Source organism: Rhinolophus sinicus, chromosome 17 (genome assembly GCF_057876585.1).
Source record: "Rhinolophus sinicus isolate RSI-liver-muscle chromosome 17, RSI-T2T, whole genome shotgun sequence".
In the NCBI taxonomy this organism is placed as follows: Eukaryota; Metazoa; Chordata; class Mammalia; order Chiroptera; family Rhinolophidae; genus Rhinolophus; species Rhinolophus sinicus.
Window position 1 is genome coordinate 67,617,243 of NC_142517.1, and position 20,786 is coordinate 67,638,028.

Consider the following 20,786-nt stretch of genomic DNA (forward strand, 5'->3'; position numbering starts at 1 on the left):
CTTATCCCAGTTTCCTCAGCATGGGTGGGGAGGGCGGGACCAGAGTTACAGATTACAGGAAGGGAGAGCAGAGCTCATTGTGTATGAGTTAGAAGGAATTTCAGTTACCAGATAGGAACACATTTCTAGACTCACCATGCATTTTCTAAGGTTCTCTGCAAGTCCAGAAAATTTGACAGAGGGAAAAAAAAAAAAGCCCTTTAAATGATTTCTTCTGTTGAAATTTGAAAATGTGTGGTAGAAATCAGCATTTTAAGAAATGAGCAGTTTCAATTATATTAAGTAGAATGCCTCTATTTAATTAATTCACTTAGTCCCTGGTTAAACTGGGTGTGGCTCAGCAAGATTTCGGTGGAATCCAATCTATCACTAGGAGGAATGGTCTGCACCAGGCAGCAAGGCTGCATGCTTCCACACCTTTCCCATATACTGCAAGGGAGAGGCGAGGCTGGAATTCTAAACCACAGACCACACTCTCTAAGATAAGGATTATTTGTTGTATGAGGAAAAAGGCAGATGCTTGTGGCCTTGAAAGTGGGGGTAGAGAGGCTATTTGCTAGCATTGCTGTTCTTTACACTTCAATTACAAGTAAAGTCCTTATTTTTAAACAAAGGAAATACCTCACAGTTTTCTTGCTTTTGTGGACGCAGATCCTATCTTGCAAGTTTTTCATCATCTGCAATACGCATGGTAATTAAGCTATTTAAAGTTAGCCCCAAGATATTTGAAAATCATAAGCTAACAAAATCTCAGGAATTCTTTTATTTTATCCCTCCTTTGCCCACTCCTTTATCATCGTCTCATCTCCACCCCACTCCCATTCTCTTCTTCCTGCTGTAATAATCTATAGTGGTAGGTAATTAATGACCAATAAAGATCATTTATGCTTTCTTCTCACCCATGGGCAACATATTACAACTCAGAAATCCAAGATTGCTTCTTTATGCTGCTCAAGTGGAAGAGGAAGGAAGTGCAATCTCTCCAGCCCCCTCCCACGTTTCTGCTGGATTTCATGGGTGTGGCAGAGTTTAGACCTCTGCAGGTTTTTGCCCTTGTTTATTCCCTGTTAAGTACTAGGATGATGAATAGATGCCAGAAGAAAGATAAACACAGTCGGATTCTGCCATGAATGATATAGCATCATTTCACCCACAAACAGGAAACCTGTGTGAGACTTAAGTACTCACGCTATATAAATGCCAGTCACTGTAGTGTGGAGCCCACGCCCTGAACACACCATTTCCTTCAGTCTGATTTAGCACTACCCTAAACACTGACTACTTATGTGACCGATACATAACAGTGGTAAATAGGAAAACTGACCATTTCACACAGAAGCACACATTCATAAAACGCATGGGCAAAATAGGACAATTTCTATACCTTGCATTCTCTTGAATATAAATTATGCTAAAACACAGGCAGGCATGTGGAAGCCATACGGAAGAGCACATACTATATATGAAGTGTGCAGATGTTATACACATTTACGTGCCAATTTCTACAAGTCTCTAAATACACAATTTCAGCTTCATCACTTTGAACATCCCAGGGAACACTTGGGGCTGTCACTGAGCTAGAACCCTGGTGAGGGCAGCTGTCCCCTTTTGGGGAAGGGAATTCCTTTAGCTCAATTCCCTTTCTAAAAATTATGCCTGGTTTCCTTTGTCGAAGGAAAGGTGTGTGTTCATACTTGCTTGTGTATACACAGAGTGGCAAAAAGTTATAAACCGGCATATTTTTCTTTTCAAAATTAAAGCTTTTTAAATGAATAGTGCTGGTTTCCTTAAGGCTCCGCCTTCCTAAATTTTATGTCCCCAGCTCACCAGTGGGGCAACCTCAGGACATTTCCTTGACAGTGTGCTTAACCCAGCCACCTGTATCTATTGCATTTATGTATTAGAATGAAGGAAGGCAAGGAGAGGAAGTGTCTTGGTTTGAAAAATGAGAGCCAATGGAAGCATCAATCTCTAGAACCATAGAGCAGTCAGTTTAGAGAAGTACTGCATGTAAGACTCTCATGCTCTTCCCCAAACACCCCTACAAAACCACACACAAAATTTCAAGTGCCTGCTAGTCAGCTAGTTACTTGTTTATTTATTTATTTAACCTATGCCTTCCCACCCTCTCCACCCATTGCTATGACATTCTGCTTCAGTCTCTCTTCCCCTTCCTCTTCCTTCTCCTGCATCCTCACTCCCCACCCCTCCTTTCAGGGCGCTGGCTAAATGTGCAAAGCTGGCAGGCTGTTTCTTCTCCACTCCCCCGTCACCCCCTTCGGATTCAGCGAGTGTTTTACGATTTGCCCAATATCCAATACCTGCACGGGAATAATGCCCAATTCCTATCTCTTGCACCCCATCCCTAAGGCAATCAATCTGCAAAGGGCTTCTTTGACCAAGACTGCCTCCCCTCCCAGGGGCACGCACATACACACACGCACAAACACACACTCACCCATATCCCACACCCATTTTTCTCCTTAACCTTCGCCAAAATCTCCAAACGTGTTCCAGCAAATGTTTGAAAGCGTCATTTGGCGAATGCCACAGCACTGTGGGTTCCTGCGGAATACCATACTCGTCGTTCCTCCCCACTCTCACCCCAATCAAGTTTCTAAAATGTCTTTCAAGAAATAAGTGAGCAATTTGAAATGGAAGGAAAACCTGGGCAGTGGGGGAGGGAGGGAGGAAGGGAGTTCAGATTCTCACTAATCTTGTATGTGTCCCTCTCCCTGATGAAAATGAGTCACCATGCTTATTATCCAGAATGTTAGCCCGTGTCTAGTCACTGACAATCCCAGGAAAGATGCAAGGGAAGGGGAGAAAAGACCTGATTTCCAACAGGTAATACTCGGCTCGTCTTTCCCGGAGCTCAAAGCTCCTAGGGGCGTGGTCCACCCTCTCCCCCGACCAGCTGGTGCACAATCGGCTACGGGGATTTTCCCTTTCCACACCGCCAATTTCTCCCCCAGCCCCAGTTCTCTTGAGATTTTCTTTTTGAAAAAAAGAGAAAAGAAAAAAAAAAGAAAAAAAAGAAAATCCCAAATCAGTTTCATTCATTCATTGAAAAATAAATAAATAAATAAAACCTTCACATGTTCTTCCATTGACACCTGCGCCCATTTGAGGCGCAGGCATGTAGGAAACAAGGCTTCTTCCGCAGCACATGTGACAAAATTGTAGGACAGAACAAGCAATACTCATTACTGAATATTATTCCTTCAATCTGCTTTTTGCAAATAATATAAAGGGTTGCCTCCCTACCTTGTAGGTAGCGCCCACATCTTTCCCCCCACACCCCTTTCTACATGCACACCCGCAAAACCGGAGACCTGAAATGCTGAGCATTTACTAATAGCCCCCTCCCGAAAAATATTTCTTATTTCAGCCAAACAGGCGTTTTTTTCCTACCCTCATCCTAATTAAGAGCAGCATTCCAAAACCAGAGCACGAGAGAGAGAATAGAAGAAAAGCTGGGACGCAACCCTCAGTTCCCATATGCTAAGGAAACGCAAGCACCATGGCCAGAGCAGAAGCAGTTAAAACATTTTTTCTTTTTCTGTCTTTACAGGGAAATACTGTACTCCGGTAATTTCACATCAGCAAGAAGTAAAAATCTTAGCTCTACCTGTTTGGTTCTTCTCATACAGCACAGCATGGTTGTATCGTCCCTTGCCTTCTTCCTGCCTTCTCTCCTTTCCTCCTCTCTTTCTTATTCCCCCCCTCTCCACCTCTTTTCTGCTTGCTAGCTCACTCGCTCTCTCGCGCTAGCGCGCTCTCTCCCTCCCTCCCTCTCTCTCTCTCCCTCACACACACCAGGGCAGTTAGCAGCAACTGTAAGGTCCACAGCTATTGCTAATCGCACATGCTCTCTCTTCTCTCTCTCTTCTCTCTCTCTCTCTCTCTCTCTCTCTCTCTCTCTCTCTCTCTCTGCCCCTCTCCCTCTACCCCCCACTTCCTTACTTCCCCTCTTTCTGAACCCCCCACCTACTCTGTCTTTTTCGCTGTCTCTCCGTCTCTTTCTCAGAATTATTCACTAGCTTTCAATGACTAATCACTTCCCCCAGCCCCCACCCCCATTCTAGACCATCGCCCCCTCCCAGTCCCCTGCCAACCTCATGAATATTTAAACAGCTCCAATCTGGACCCAATTACCCACCGACTTTCCCGCTGCATTGAGAGTGTGTGTGGGGGTGGTGGTGAGCGTGGGGGGGAGGGCGGGTTGGGTGCAGAGAAGGATGTTCCAGCTGGTTCTGAAGACTGGATGGAATGCGTTTTAGGGAAGAGGGTCTTGAGGGATGCTTGTATTTCTTTACTCTTTTCTTTCCCCAATATCATACAAGTAAAGAACAGCTATTCCAAATGGGTAGTCAGACCTATACAATATGTTATATCTGCTAGTTAGGTTTTATGCACAGTTAATAATTGTGAGGGTTAAGTTCTTTCAAAAAAATTGTATAATGTGTAAATATCATACACTGTATACATACTGTACTCAGTATTCATATAACCTAAAACAAATACATACATATAAGCTTAGATATGCATAAACATATCTCATATATACTCCAATATCAAAAAATCCACATGAATATGTTGCATTTTAAACGTTCTAAGCACTTGAGTTCAGAAATGATAACTAATGTTTAGGAATTAGCATCCTCATCTAAAAATCATAGTTGTTTTTTTTTTTCCTTAATGAACATACACCTGTTTGAAAATTGGGGTTTCTTCTAATTTTACTGAAAAAGCTGAGCACATTTGAATGTCTCTATAATATTAATAGTGCGCAAAATGATGTTTTACAGTTTGGGCAAGAAGAACACAAGTAAACTCATCTGTTATCAGAAGAAAATGTATACAATGAAGCCGACTTCCTTAATTCCTTCTATGGTCTTTTGTGACTTGGGTGGAGGAAAATCTGACTTGAAAAAAAGTAAAAATAACACAATTTTTAGATATATATACTACTGTGTGATTTTGGGGGATGCTACTGAACCTTTTTGCACCAATTTTCTAATCTGTAAACTAAAGATAAGAGTAATCTCACCTCTGATTGGTCAGGACCAAATAATATAATGTATGTAAAACACAACAGATCCATTCTCAATACAAAATAGATTTACCGCACAGACTGTACTTTTCTAAACTTTTGGTGACATTTTTAAGTGACTATCTCAAAGAACTTTCCAAACTTTCAAACTATCTCTTATTGTTCACTGGTGACTTTCAGCACCCCCAATTAAACAACTCATATTATTCCTATTCCCTCATAGACATGAGCCTAGTTAATAGGTGTCAACCAGACAGCTTATTATCATCTATATATTACCAGGACCACTGAGCTTAATATGTGCTTAATACATTTGAACAAAATTCAAGGTACACCCATCTCAGAATGGAGTATCTCAGAGAGATACCCAGGGAGTAATGGTGATAAATTGTCCCCAGAGTTCTTCCTAAGCATGACTGCTTTAGATTCAGCCTTCCTCAGTATTTTATTCCTCTTAATTTGCTTCTTGGTTTTCAGATTTTATCATTAAAATACAGAATTAGTTTTGAGTGTAATATTTGTTAATGCTGTAATGAGCTCAGTCAGAGCCAGGCTTTCAAATATTATAGCCAAGTTCTGGATTTACATGATAGAAGAGGGCAAAGAATGGGTCAGAAATGTCTTCATCAGAGACATTCCAGTTGTGGAGTAGGATCACCCCACCTAGAGGGAGAGTGATAAAGGGAGGAAGCAGAGGGGTTGAGGCCTGGGGGCAAGAGAGAAGAAAGTGCTTCTTTTGGTGATTAAACAGATTCAGAGATAAAATGAGTTTGTCAACTATGTGGCCAAATATAAGGCCACATCGCTGTGCATAGAAAGAGGCCAAATCCTTTCTTTTTAATGTACTCCCCTCAGACCTCCCATTTATAGCTTCTTTTCCCTTTTACTTAATGAAAGGAAACTTGGAGACAAAGTGGAATAATGAAATCAGACAGAGTCCAACATAAAACTAGGCATAGGCCCAGATGAACTTTGTGGCTAAATATATTAAACTCACCCTCTAAGCATCACTTTCCTCAGCAGTTTACATGCATTACTTCATCTGATACTCAAAACGAGGTAGGTGCAATCATTAATCCCATTCTGAAGGAGATACTGAAGCTAAATAAATTAGGTACCTAGACTATGTCACACAACTTACTAGGATAAGAGGTAAAGAAAGCTACAACTCCAAAACCCCATTAGCGACTAAAATGCATTGCCACTCAATGGGCCTCTATACTTCAGTACTTCTGCTCCTTAGGAAATTAGACTATGTAGTGGAAGTTTTTGTGTTAAAATGAAATTAGCATTCTGAAAGGTCCACTTATTAGGCCCAGCCCTTACGTCAAGAACCATGGAGAACAAGCTGATACCCTCATCCAGTAGCGAGCCCTCCGTGTGTTTCGGACCAAATATCAGCTACTTCAACCACCTACAGGTCGCTCAGTATTCAGAATCCTCCCCATTTTGGATCTCTCCCTCTGGACGTAGTACATTCCGTCAGTGAGCCTCTAAAAATTACTTCCCAGAAGGGAACTTAAGATTCCAAATTTAATTTGAATAATATGGAATCAATTTCAATGCATGTTTTTCCTTTAAACAATGGAAGTTATGGGATGACAAAGGAATGAGGAAGAGAAAAGCACACACTGATCTTGGCAAAAAAAAAAATATACCTAAAATAAAAATAAAATAACCATTGTTATTTTGATCCCCACCAACCAACTATTCAATAGATTACCTAATCTGTATGCTCTTATAGCCAATCCCAGAAAATGCCTAGGCTTAAACCCCATGATTGAACCTTATATAATTTTCGATCAGCAGATTAAGTTATAAGAGTATCAGGTAACTTCCTGACGATAAACTAGGCAGTAACACCAATCTAGAAAAAGTGACGAGAGGTGGAGGCCAGGTTGCAGTTCTATTCTTAGACCTTTTAGAACTTCATGCAAAAGTGATATTGCTTTCATAATAAACCCAAAAGTCACTGAGCTTTACTAAGGGCTCTGTCAGATAGCCTGCTATTTTATAACTGGCATTTGAGAGAACTTATCATCAATTCAGGTAGAAAATATGTTTGTCATTTTACTCCCCCTTCTAGGAGTTTATTTTTTTTAAACTTTTAGTCTTAGCCTTTTACCTGTTGTATTAGTGTGCTAGGGCTGCCATAACAAAATACCACAGAGTATGTGGCTTAAACAAAACAGAAAAATTTTTTTTTCATAGTTCTGGAGGCTAGAAGACCAAAATCAAGGTGCTGGCAGGGTTGGTTTCCTCTGAGGGGCTGTAAGGGAAAGATCTTTTCCAGACCTCTCTGCTAGGCTTACTGACAGCTGCCCTCTCACTGCCCCTTCACATGGTGATTCCTCTGTAAACGTGCACCCCTGGGGTCTCTCTGTGTTCAAATTTCCTCTTATTAAAGGACATCAGTCTGATTAGATTAGAGCCCACCCATCTGACCTCATTTAACCTTCATTATCTCTTTAAAGGCCCTATTTCCAAATACTGTCACATTCTGGGGGATTGAGGGTTAGGGCTTGCAACATAAGACTTTTGGGGTACACAATTCAGCTGGTGACACCTGCATTCTTTATCAGTACTTTCTCACTTCATTCATTTATTCAAAATTTTCTATGTTGCATAAGCATCCTTCCCTCAAGGACATATATATATGAAAAGCAAAATAATGCTATTTGAACAAAACAGGATTCAATGTCAAATATGTTACAAGAATTCAGAATAGAAAAGAAATCACTGTGGACTAGGATTTGTCTTTCATTTTGTGATTAGGATTTGAACAAGTATCTTTACTTCTTTTAGAGAGTTTTAGAGAAGGGAAAGAAAGGCATCACGTTAGAAAAGGCCAAATGCACAAATAATCACTGCATGATCAAGAGACTGTCGAAATGCAGAAGAGGGGAAGTTGTAAAGGAGAGCAGTAAGAGAGAACCTTGGAATGGTAGGCCACACACCCCGAGTAAGAAGGATTTAAAGGTCAGGCTAAGGGGGTGTCTTAATGTCTTAGGGTCATACAAAACTTCCGCAAATGTGAGGGCTTAAAACAGCAGAAATGTGTCTCTCATATTACTGTAAGTCTGAATTCAAAGTGTTGGCAGGATTGGTTCCTTTTGGAGGCTCTGAGGGAGAATCCATGGCATAACTTTCTCTCACCTTCTAGTGGCTGTGGGCAATCCTTGTCATTCATTAGTTTGAAGATGCATCACTCCAATCTCTGCCTTCATCTTCAGATGATCTTCCCCTCTTCTTATAAGGACACCTGTCATTGAATCTAGGGCCCACTGTAAATCCAGGATGATCTCATCTCCAGAGTCTTAACTGCATCTGCAAAGACCCTTTTCTCAAGTAAGGTCACATTGACAGGTACTGGAATTTAGGACTTGGATACAGCTTTTTAAAGAACACAAGTCAACCCATTAATTATGCATTAATTGTGAACACAAAATGAGCTCTAATAATTCTGATAGCTATATGAGTCATTCCAGAGCATCACATGAAAGGCGTACTCAGTGAACGCCCTAACCAGGTAACTCCAGACACAGGGTGGAATGTGACCATCTGAACAGCTTTCTCCGACTGCAGATGGGTGCACCGCACCCAGCCTTGAGCATAACATCAGAGCTCTCTGACGGCTCATCGCTCAGGCCTCATCTGACAGTTGCACCTGCACTCGTCCCAGACGGAGCGCTTGGAGCCTCGCCTCTGGACCATCTTTCTCACCAGCCAGGCCCGATGCCTGACGCTATGCTCCCCAGCGCTGAGGGTACTGTCGCTGGACACCGGACTCTCTATTTCATCCTTCTTTCATAAGACTCTGTTCACCTCTCGTCCTATTGCTTCCAAACTTGTGTGACCCTCTTGTGTGGAACTGCTCTACCCCAACTATGGGAGACTATCCTCTGGCCGTAGCCTTGGTTAATGCCCGCGGTAAACTGAGTCAGTAGGACTAAACCCATGGCTTTATTCTAATAAAGTCTGACATTGTGGAAAGACACAAACGTGTGTGAGACTGCTACTCTGATAGCCACATCCCGCTCATGACAATAGGGAATTAGACATAAGATTTGTGAGGAAGAACATTTTAGAGAATGCCTATGGTCATGTTGTATAGTATGGAATGGAGAGAAGGATACAACAGGGCCCAGAGAGGAACGAGAAATTGTTTTAATGCCTAGATCAGGAAGGGAAGGTGGAAGAGACATGAACTCTTACTTGTTGAGTGCCTAGCACGTTCCAGGAATATTTTTTGCTTTACACATTCTGTCTCATTTATCTCACAAAAGAATATCTAGGAGGAAATGAAAAAATGGAAGAACAAAAATCGTTTGGAGATTGAACCTGGGCAACTTGGAGAATGAGAATATAAAACTCATATGTAAGGAGATCCAGAAAGGGACCTGGTATTGTGAGGAAGGTGATGAGTCAGTTTTGAAAGTGTTCATTTTATGAAAGCGTTGAAATGTTCAAGTGCACCACATGATCAGATTGTAAGAGAGAAGACTCAGAAATTGTCTGAGCCTGCCAAAGTCTTCCAGGCAGACATGGCTGCATCTGGTTCCAGGGAAAGGCAAGCCTCTATGGTATGATGTCACCATATTAATTAGGCTGATAGCATTTCAGTATGGCCTTACTGCCAGAATTCATCCGCTTCCCATAGGCAGATACGAGTCTGAAGCCAGGAGCTGGATGATTTTTAGGACCCTCTAAATCTCTGTCCATCTTTCCAGATTTGCCTCAAATCCTCTCAGAATTTCTCCTTCCAGCACAGCCTGGGGAACCATCTGAATCTCTGAGTAGCCAATATCCCAGAACAAGGAAATCCTAGGAAGGGAACCATGTGCTGGTGGCACAGGAAGAGACCATGAAAAACACGCAGCCCATAAACTAAAACTCAACTGGCTACCAGTTCTCAAGAAAGTTCGTGATTGCCTGAGTGAACAAATCTAACTCAGTGGTTTGCTTATTAAGCCACTGATGGTAAAAATTCCAACAGATTACACAAAACTCTACCATCAACACACCATCAGAGTCTGAAAGTACAGCATTTCACTTAGTTTGGTCATAGAAGAAACCACAGAACTTTTCACACACCTTTTTTATATTTCCCCCTGAAGTATTGTAACAGTTCGTTTACCAGCCTATCTTCCTGGAATGCACATTTCTGGATGGCAAGCTCCATGTACTAGGTGTTTTTTTGTTTGTTTGTTTGTTTGTTTGTTTGTTTCTGGTGTTTCTATTAGGGACGTATACGGGTTTTATGGGATCTAAAGCTTATATAATTTGGGGGAGATTTCTTTAAGAAAAAGAATACAAGTTAGGTATGGCAATGGATATTTATTTGAATAAGAAATCACAAGTTATGTATTTTTAAAAATGATATATAACACAAAAATTGATATATATCACAAAATTCAGAAAAATAAATGTAATATTTTAAAATAACTGCCTGACACATCTCTATAATTCCAATTTTTCTTTTTTTTGGCTACATGTTCTTTGATCATCTGTTTGTATGACAATGATTTTATAACACAATATTCTAAAGGAGACTAGAAAAATAATCTAGCCTTCTAACACAGTTGACTGGATTTGTTTTTATTATTAATAGTTGCAAGGCTTAAAATATGAAACTTTGTGTACAGATGTATTTTTAGTGTAGAGCATTAGCAGTAATACAAAAACACAGGAATTCTGAGAAATTCTATTTCAAACAATTTCTATGGAAACAGAAAATATATGTTATATATTTATAATTGAATTATGTGGCATTTTTAAATTTATTCCTGACAGAAGAGAATTTTGGTTTTGGTCAGGCTTTGGTGAGAACTGAATCTCCCACTTAGAATTGCACATGGTTGATTACTGAAAGAATTTCAGACTATCTACTGACTTCACACATTTCAAACCTTGCTTCTCATCTTCACCACTTGATCAGGAGCCACATTATGTAGGCCAGGTGATGTTTGCATTGTGATTTAACCTCTGCTCCTGCACTTCAGGTTGCCTTGCTTGGTGGGTTGGCACACTGTATTCCTTAAAGACATGGAGGACTAGCAATAACTTAACTCTACATAAAAGCTTCTAGGAGCAACATAGATATACCCTATAAACCCATTCTAAGTGTATAACCATTACAACCTCGTCTTATCCGGTTCCCAAAACTGCCTATAGCTATTCAACACAATCCTACCTGAAGGGAGGTGTTGCAGAGGGGAAGTTTGCATGGAAAGAGATAGGAGTCTTAATGGATTGCTATTAAAATATTTTACTATTTCAAATTTTATACGAATGTACAAAGCCGTAGCATATGTCCCATGTAAGTAAGGGGCTCTGAAGCTTAAGTTGAATTAGCTTCCTGGTAAATTTACTTCTGGTTTTTTGTATTGAATTCAGAGCCATTACATCTTGAGCAAATAATTGTTAAAATAGAATAGGAGGGTGGAAAAAAGGGAGAGAAGAAGAGAAAAAAGAAGGGAAGAAGGGAAAAGGAAAGGGAGGAAGGCTCTTTGAACTAAATTTCAAACACTGACTTTTAGGATCCCCAATTGCTTTAATCTGCAACTGTTATTTTGTTCTATATAGACACGGCTATGTTTCTCACCAGTTCTGCTCATCTACTGAATTTGCCCTATTCTAAATTTCCTTCTGGAATGCACATGGCTTGGAGAAATGACAAAACGCAGCCTTCCTGGTGGGCTCCAAACATGAAGCTCCCACTTGGGTTGCATTAAATGCTAACAGCTATCACATGGGGAATCAGGGAGGTATCCTTCTCCGAAGACGATTTCCCTAAATTCATCCCCTTTTATCTTCCTCTGTCTCATGATAACTCTTCCTATTTTCTATGGACTGAGGCAGTGTTAGGAGTTTTTGTATATTATACAATTTATAGTTGAAGAGGAAAATAAATTTCAGATATATAGTTTCTTATTAGTTAATTTGCTCACCTTGGCTTGAAGCATTGCTAGATTTCACTAAATATTATTGATTTCAACTCTCATTTTAGGAGGGCAGCTCATTCTGTTATCCAATCCTTTGGCTTATTTTCCCCTTTGTTCCTCGTCCCCACTCCACCATGATTCTGTCAAATCTAGAACTCAACTTTTGTGCTTAACAGCCTTGGTCTGTTTCTCTCTGAAATCCAAGACTATTCTTCTTTACATTAAAATTTTTCACAATGAAGCCACAGAGAACACACCTAGGGTGTCTAATATACTTTGTCCGCAGAATTTTCTTGGACAGACTTCCCCATTCTCTGTTCTTAAGACTCTGGGATATATATGTATTCCCAATAAACCTCTTCTAATCTTCCTTTAAATCCTTTGTCGTACCTATAAGAGCCTCCAAAATTCCTGTTAATTATTTAGCTTTCTACCTCCAAATTCTCTATTCCTTCCTTTATCTTAAAACCCCCAACTTCTTTATAATTCCACAAAAACTTCTACCCTTCAAACCTTTCAAGATTCTTTGTTGACTAAAATGACCCTCTTTGAATCTCTCAGACAAAATTAGCATGTAATAATTTTCCCAAGCTATCTACAACTCCACTATACATCACACCATAGCCATTCTAACCCATATATAAATGTTGAGTATTAGAAGGTGATACTATATTTTTATTAGTTTATATATTTTTAATCAATTTCTTTAGACTGTACATCATTAAAAGGTTAGAATTACTGAAATTGGAGCTAAAAAATGTCATCTTGTATATCTTTCTGCTACTAATGACTCCAAAGTTTTATTTATTTTTTTTAAGTTGACAGAATCTCTCATTAAGGTTTATCATCTTCATTCCTAATATATGACATATTAGGAGTCCTTCCTTCATGTTAGCAAATTGTCACCTTTGGGGCCTTCATCAGAGTGAATGTTTAAATGGTCTGAAGGACAATGAGATAAGCTCCCTCTTAATTAGTCTTCCAATAACCAGCCTCACAGAAATTAGACCCCGCATGCCTTCAGTCACTTGGGTCCTGTGTGTCTTCAGTCATTTGCATTGCATGCCCCTGAACTTCAAAGATTCCAGGAGGTGGGATGACACCTATAAGGTCATCATCTGGCCCAGCTCCCCATTTGATGTTACCAAATGTTAAAACATCCTTTCCTTGAAGTTGTGAAAGCATGTTACTTCCAAAGCTTTTCATTTTTAACTTTTGACAACTGTCGGGATCTTCTGGCCTGTAGGAACTGATATTTGTCTCCCTATAAGGCCCACCTGTTTGTGTGCCCTAGGGCCACCAAGGAAAAGATCTCTTTCATATATTATTTCAGCAAGTGTCTAAATACAACTCATTCATCCTGCCTGAGTCTTCTGCATACCAGGCATCTCTTGAGCTATTCTTTATTCAACAAGATTTTGTGTTTTTCATTCTGGTTACTCTATCTGCTTTTAACGCACTACAGTTTGTCTATAGTTCTTAAAATGCAGCATCCCTAACTAATAATTATACTTGAGGTGAAAAAAAGAATAACCCAATGCCATAAATTTAGATGTTAAGTATCAATTAATACATCACAGAACTGTAAGAGGTGTGTATGTGTGTGCGCGCATGCATGCGTGGGTGTGTGTGTGTCCCACCACCATACCAATAATTGTGAACTAATTCAGTAGTGTGCTGGTAAATGTTTAACAACTGGCTCTTCAGGAGTGAGAGGAGAGAAATGATTTGTAGCATTTGCTTATTTCTGTGGTGTAACTACTCCCACCATGACCTTTTTAGGAAGTGATACATTTTGAGTATTTATCTTTGTTTTTAATATAATTAAAATTTTTTGATGTTTAGTTTAATTTTTAATAATGGCTTGTTTAACAACTAGCTTGCAAAATTCCTGAAGGTTTAAAAATTAGTTTGCAAAGTTTGTACAGCTATGTCTAGTATACCACTTATTTACTCCAACTAAAATTTTGAAACATTTGTTTATTTATGTGTGATCCTACTATACTGAGTACCCTCCACACTGTCTTGAGGTCATCTTTTTCTACTGTTAATTTTGTATTTTATTTTTTCATCTGGATAAAATATTGTATATGTATTATTTATTTTTGTCTTGTTAGATTCAGTCAATCATTTCACCCTGTCAATAACTCTTTAGATCTTAATTCTGTCATCCCACATTTCTGTCATCTTTATCCCTTCTTGCACATTTGATGAGCAAGGTTTATATATCTCTATCCAAGGCATTGAATTAAAAAAAAAAAAAATGCCTGACTGGACAGAGCCAAGGACAAAATCCTGGGCCATGTAAATAGAATCTTTCCTTCACACAAGCATCAAACCATTAATCAGCATTGAATCAATGACATATTTCTCTACTGAATTGCCTTTGTATCCACTCCAAATTTCTCTACCTTGTCCATAAGACTCTCAAGAGATTATTTATAAAGTGCATAACTGAAGTTCAGAAACCCTCACCTTCTTCCTTCTCATAGCAGAGAAAAAGGTTACACTCCCCCTATGTAAAGCTGATCACTTTCTCCAGGATTCATCAACTAAGCCTCTTCTCTTTTGTCTTTTCAATCTGCCTCTTCTGTCTTCTCTACTCTCCTAGCATATAAACATAGCATATAAGCAGTGCCTGAAAATCTGTTTCTATACTCTGCTTTTTTTTCCATTTCAAATATTGTGTATTACCATTTTTTTCACTTTCCTTGGGCTTACTATTCCACTTTCCCCTTTATTCTCAGCATGACCACTACCATAACCTTGTTCTCACTTAGAAAGTATACGCATTCAGGCAGGGTTTCACTCATTTTCTGCTTTGTCATCTTCAGACTTATTGGGCTTGACCTGGCAAAGTGCAGGTAGAAATTTCTCCTGCATATTTGGAATATCTTTTTGAAATTCCTTGGAGACCTTCGCCCTCCCATTTCTTCTATCATTACCATCTTCCTCTCAACTGAGTCTTTAGCTTCACCTTTTAAATGACTCTAGCTTCTTTCATTTCTTCATAAATAAAATATTCTTCCCCAACCCTAGCTCTGCATCTTACTATGTCCCTCAGCCCATCTTCACTTCTTCACCTCTTCTTCAATTCTCAGTTCTTGGCAATTTGCCTCCTGTGTTCGCCAATCCATTGGTTTTAATTAGGTCACCAGGAACTTCACAGTTGTCAGCCTGAGTTCTCTCTCTCTCTCTCTCTCTCTCTCTCTCTCTCTCTCTCTTTCTCTCTCGCACACTTTTTTTATTTCTTACCTTATAAGTCTTCTCTGCAGTTTCATGACTAACCACTCCTGTTTTGTTTTTTAATTGCCTTTTGCCTTCGTTTCAATGACACTTCATTCTCCTAATTTTCCTTCTCCATCTCTGGATGCCTTCTCTTTATCTTTTTCAGATTTCTCTTCCTCAATCACCACTTGCCTGGGCATTCTCAGCACTGCCCACAGCTCCACCACCACCACCACATCATTCTGCATGACTCCCAATTCTATATTTTCAGCCCAGACCTTGCTGGAATCCTGCTTCAAATACAGATCTCCATATGCATGATTCATGCTCCCAAAATGAACAGCTCATCTTCCCCTGCATCCTCTCACTGAAATATTCACTTCTTCCTGTAATCCTTATTCTGGCTTAGAGGACTGCCACCCATTCACTTGCTCAGGCCAAAAAATGTGCTGGAAACTCTCTCTTCCTCCTCATCCACAGTCAGTAAGTCATGCAACCCTCTAGATGCCAATACTTGAGGTTCTTATTCTTGTATGCTTTTTTTTTTTCTTTTTTGTGATAGGTTTCTAATTACTTCCTTGCCTTTAGTCTCATGTTTCTTCATCTTCTGCCCACAACCAGAATCATCTTTCTAAAACAACCCTACCAGAACATGGACCTCCTCTACTTAGCATCCCACAAGTAACTCCCAGTTAACTGCAAGAAAAAGTCCAAATGCCTCGCCACCACACAGCCTGTTAACATACTTCACCAATGACTTCCTTAAACGTCTAATTCACTTCATTTTCCAAAGAGGTCTATGCAGGGATTTTCTCTATGCCTTTACACATACTGACTTCAGTTCACAGAATACTTTTCCCCATTGTTTAGTGATGAAATTCTCATTCTTCCAAGTAACAGCTAAAATAAACCCTCTTCTGTGAATCGTGACCACACTCCTCATGCCACCATTTCTCACGTTGCTATTCTTGTACAGGCCCCTGTCGAGCACTTATCACACATCATTGATAATATTTATTCATCTGCCTATTTCCATCATTATATGGAAGCTAAGAAACTAACAAATTTCTTAAAGGAAAAATTGAATTTTATTTATCCTTGCATATCCAGTTCTTAGCACGTGGCCCAGTACATTCTAGGTAACTCAATATATTTTCACTGAATGAATAACTTTCCCTTACTTAATATTTTATATTTCGATCAAAGGAAGAAATGTGGAAACTAGCATGATTTACTCTTGGTGAATTGATGTTGGCTCTTTGGGATCGGTACTTTTTCATATAGATCCTGAAACCAGAATTTCAATATTGAACTCTAGATAAATGCACCAATATTAAATCCATTAGTTCATTAGATAAATGCTTTTCTCCTTATTTTAATTTTTGAAAACAGAAATAAAATTTTTCCAAATCCAACTCTTCTGCCCCAGAAATGGTATAATACTCTAGACACAATTATGCCATTTACATAAGAGTCATCACTGTTGGGTAAAAGCTTTTACAGTGTGTGTATGTGTGTGCTGATACAAAACCAGGGACAAAAGGGAAGTATCAGGAAAGTCATAGAGGTATAAGTAACTAACTAAACTTAATTAATGATGACTTAAAAATATGTCATTCTGTATTTTATAACAAGAAAAAGTGGTAGGTGATTGCATTCATTCATCCCATACAGGGAATCGTTAGGGACCCAGGTTCTTTCCTTGCCTCTGCTATCTTTAAGGTTTTATTTTGTTGTTTGTTTGTTTCAATCCTGTGTGTTTGCCTCTGGTGGTGAAATGGTTGCTGTAGCTCCAAGAATTATGGATAATTCCAGGCAGGTACTAGAAGGGGGGAGAGAAAGCACTGATATCTATCCCTTTTATAACAAAATAACAGCTCTCCCAGAATCTTCTGGGCAGATTTTTCCCTTTGTCATATTGGACAGACTGAGTTGAATGTTCATAATTGGACAGCAGGGAAATTGGAAAAGTAAGTATATATATATATATATATATATATATATATATATATATATATATATATATATATATATATATTTAAACCTCCATAATGGGAGAAAAGTAAGGGAAAGGGGGTTGAGAACCAACTCCTGTCTGCCGTAGGAGATAAAATCAGGTGTGACTATCTGATCACTACTCTATGTTTCCAACTCATATTGGTTTTATTTTACGTTACTCCATTGCTTTCTTTATTCAAATTTTTTTAACTAACTTGTGTCTGGATAGTTTGGAAAATGTTTCTACTGCCTTTCCCCCCTGTACAGCATCTGTTTTGAATAATTTTTCTCCCCGGATGTATTTGTTGGCATTTTTGTAGTAAAAAATCCTATGTTTTCTATTCATCTTTCTAAATTCTTTACGTTAATTTATATTACTTTGTCTTTATCAGTGCTGATAAATATTTAATATGATTTGCAAATCTCACTAGCTTTCTGATTACTCCCTTTTCTAGATCATGAATATAATACTAAATAGAACCAAATCAAAATATTGACCTTTGAATCATTCTGATGAAAACATTTCTTACCAACTGTATACATACATACTCATTTTATAATTTCTTCACATTTCTAAGCCAAATCCTAAGCCTTTTCATAGAGTTAAAGAAGATCAGAACTTAAAGGAGTCCAGCATCACGTGCTCCAACACCCTTCATTTTATAGGTCAGATAACCGAAGCCAAGAAATGACTAGCGAGTGTTGGAAACAATGTTAGAAACCCTGGTTTCCTGGTCCCCAGTTTGATGTTTCCTCTACCAGGTTGAAGTTTGAGAGGATTTTACATGAGAAACATGTTGGATATCAGAAACATCATGCTAGTGGAGTGAGAGCCGAGGAGATGGACTATGGAATTAGTCCCAGAAAAGGCAAGGACAAAGCCCTGCTGGGAATCATGGAGCAAGCTCAGGCATGGTTCAAACAATCTTGGGCACAAAGTCCAATCTGGTAGGACAGGGCACAGCAGTGGGTGAGCCCTTGGGAGCCAGGCAGGTGGCAGTCATGGTTCTGGGACTTGTGTCCATATGTTGCAAAATCCTGGCCAGAAGGCTGTGTTTGGGCAAGACTCCAGTTCCTGGAGTGGAGAACTGACAGGTGCCAGGTGGGATCCAGGCTCTGGCCAGAAGTACTGCAGTTCAGAGTGGGGCTCTTGACACAGGGAAGGAACTACTGTCTCTGGATGACTATTTGTAAACCAAGTAGTAAGAAGTTAGGCAGAAGTAAGATCACTTGGCCAGGTCCAATAATAGGGGTGGTACAATGACACGGGCTACCCAGGAACCCAGAGCTCACCCTGGAATTCTAGTACTTGGATCTGAGGGGCAGCAAAAGATACTTATAAGGCATGAAAAAAAACAAAAAACAGCCATAGTTAAATTTTCAGGTCTCAGGTCTAAGAGTGAGGATTCATTTAATTCAAGGTTTCAGCAGCCTCAGTAAGCACTGGCTCAGGATGGACAGGACCACGCCTGGAGGTTTGTATCACTAGTGAATTCAGGCAGGAGATCAGGGCACCACACCCTGTGGGTGCTAGAATCCAATTTATACTTAATGTTTGATCTAAAATTATACTGGGGCGGAGATGGAAAAAGGCATGTGAGGATCTACAAACCTTAATTTGATAAATTCCATAGGAAAAGTTTATCTTGCAGCTTTTTAAAAAAGCATCTCAGTAGTAGGTGGTGTTCATGAATTCATTATCTACAATATGTTTACAGATTTGTATGTCTTAATATAGTTATGTTGTTAGTTTTGTTAATTTTAGATCTTCTTTAGCAGTGTCTTAGTTCTCTGAGACTTTAAAAAAATAGAGACAGCATGGAAATAGCTATAAGGACAGTATATGGATTATAAGAATATATCAACTGGAAATGGAGGGAATGCATGGCAGCCTGGTTTCTGCACAGTCAATACAACTGGGTCATTAAGGTGACCAAGAGCACCAGACCATGAAACACTTGATCCAATCATTTCATCCATCTTAATAACCAATCCAACCAACTGCACAATGATACAATCAATTGCTCAGTAACTATCCATTATGATGGCAGAAAACAAAACAAAACAAATTGGCCATGTTTTGGTCAGTTCAGTAAAGCTACACAGAGAAGACTGCCAAGCAAATGCTGGCTCCTCGTTTCTATGCCTTTTGTGGTCCAGATGCATTTCCCGTACTCTGATTACTTAGTAATACTCAACTTCCCAAGTGTTTGTCTGCAGCTTGCTCCTTGCCATTGGTTTCTATCTGCTTTACTTTCTTCAACTTATCCTGTTAGTGACAGATTTTTTTTAAAGCAATTGGTACTTCATTTTTTTAGTCATCACTCATTTTATATCCTTACTTATTATGCCTTATTAGAAAACCTATTTTCCTCTGTGTTTCATTTTTTTCTGCTACATTTATATGAGCCTTCCAATTTGCCTTACTTCTGCTTGAAAGCATTAACTCCAACAGAACATTGATATAAATTACATTTAAAATATAAGCAAAAATATAACTGATGCATGTGTTGCTGTTTTTTAACATTTACCTAGATATATATTTAACTTACATATATCTCTGCCTGTGTAGGTTTAGATGAGCTATAATCCACATCCAAAGGCTTAGACTACCCTAGATACATCATGGTCATATCTTCAAATAGATTGAGTTAATTTTTTCCCCTCTTTGATTATACTTAACTGTATATCCAGCGTTAATCCCATCTTTTGATAGTGGTCAGATTCTACAAAGTTTTAGCATTGTTTTGTACTCCTTAGCTTTTCTAGGCTGAGTGTACACAACACTTCATCAAACAGAATTCAAATGTTTGGTAATCTAATAGCTTTTTTGTGTGTGAGTATCTGGCAAAACAAAGACAAAAACAAACAAACAAACAACAACAACAAAACACTAGACTAACTCCTTTACTGATTACTTTAATAAAATTATCAGAATTGACTAAATGTTTTGGTAGATTAGGTACTGAAAATAAGTTTGTAAAAGCTCTATTTTCTAGGAATTAACTTTGTAACAATCTGATAAGCATTGAATGCTGAGCTGTTGTGTGTAGATGTGTGATGCGTGTATGCTGTGTATGCGCATACACCCGAGTGCTTGAGTATGGATGTAGGCCGCTTTTTCTTGGCAGTTATCATAGTTAAACGGCAGCGGTGGGGGACTCACTCCGATAACTGGATTACAGATAGAGTGTCCCTGTGCCTCAGGCTCTGCTACAGGAACAGATGGTAGTTGAGGTCAGGTGAGGTCAGGCCCAACCAATTGAAGCAGGGAACTGATTTATAAGGATTAATGGTGGGCAGGTGAGGGCATGATAGGGGTCAGGGTAGGCAGCTGCTAGTGTGGGTACTTGAAGTCATAGAGACAAAGTTCCAGGTGAGGCAGTCAGATGCGAGGGTTGGCTCTGGATATGTGATGAAGAGAGTACTTCAGACAGAAACTATCCATGGTCTGGGCATCCCTCCTGATGTAGCTTTAACAAACTCAAGTGTCCTGAGAGACCTTTTATTTTTAACGTCTCAGACTTCTGAGGCTATCTTTTCTAGATAGTAGAACTTCA

The 20,786-nt window shown here is 39.2% G+C and overlaps 1 protein-coding gene across 1 annotated transcript in view; it reads right to left on the bottom strand.

The window, feature by feature from the left end:
* GAP43 (growth associated protein 43) overlaps window positions 1-4,062 on the bottom strand; it is a 95,674-nt gene extending 91,612 nt beyond the window's left edge. The window contains exon 1 of the mRNA XM_019734880.3: window positions 3,632-4,062. Coding sequence (XP_019590439.3) covers window positions 3,632-3,661 — 30 coding nt within the window. The 5' untranslated portion in view covers window positions 3,662-4,062. The remainder of the gene's footprint in view (window positions 1-3,631) is intronic.
* Between the last annotated feature and the right edge of the window lie 16,724 nt (window positions 4,063-20,786).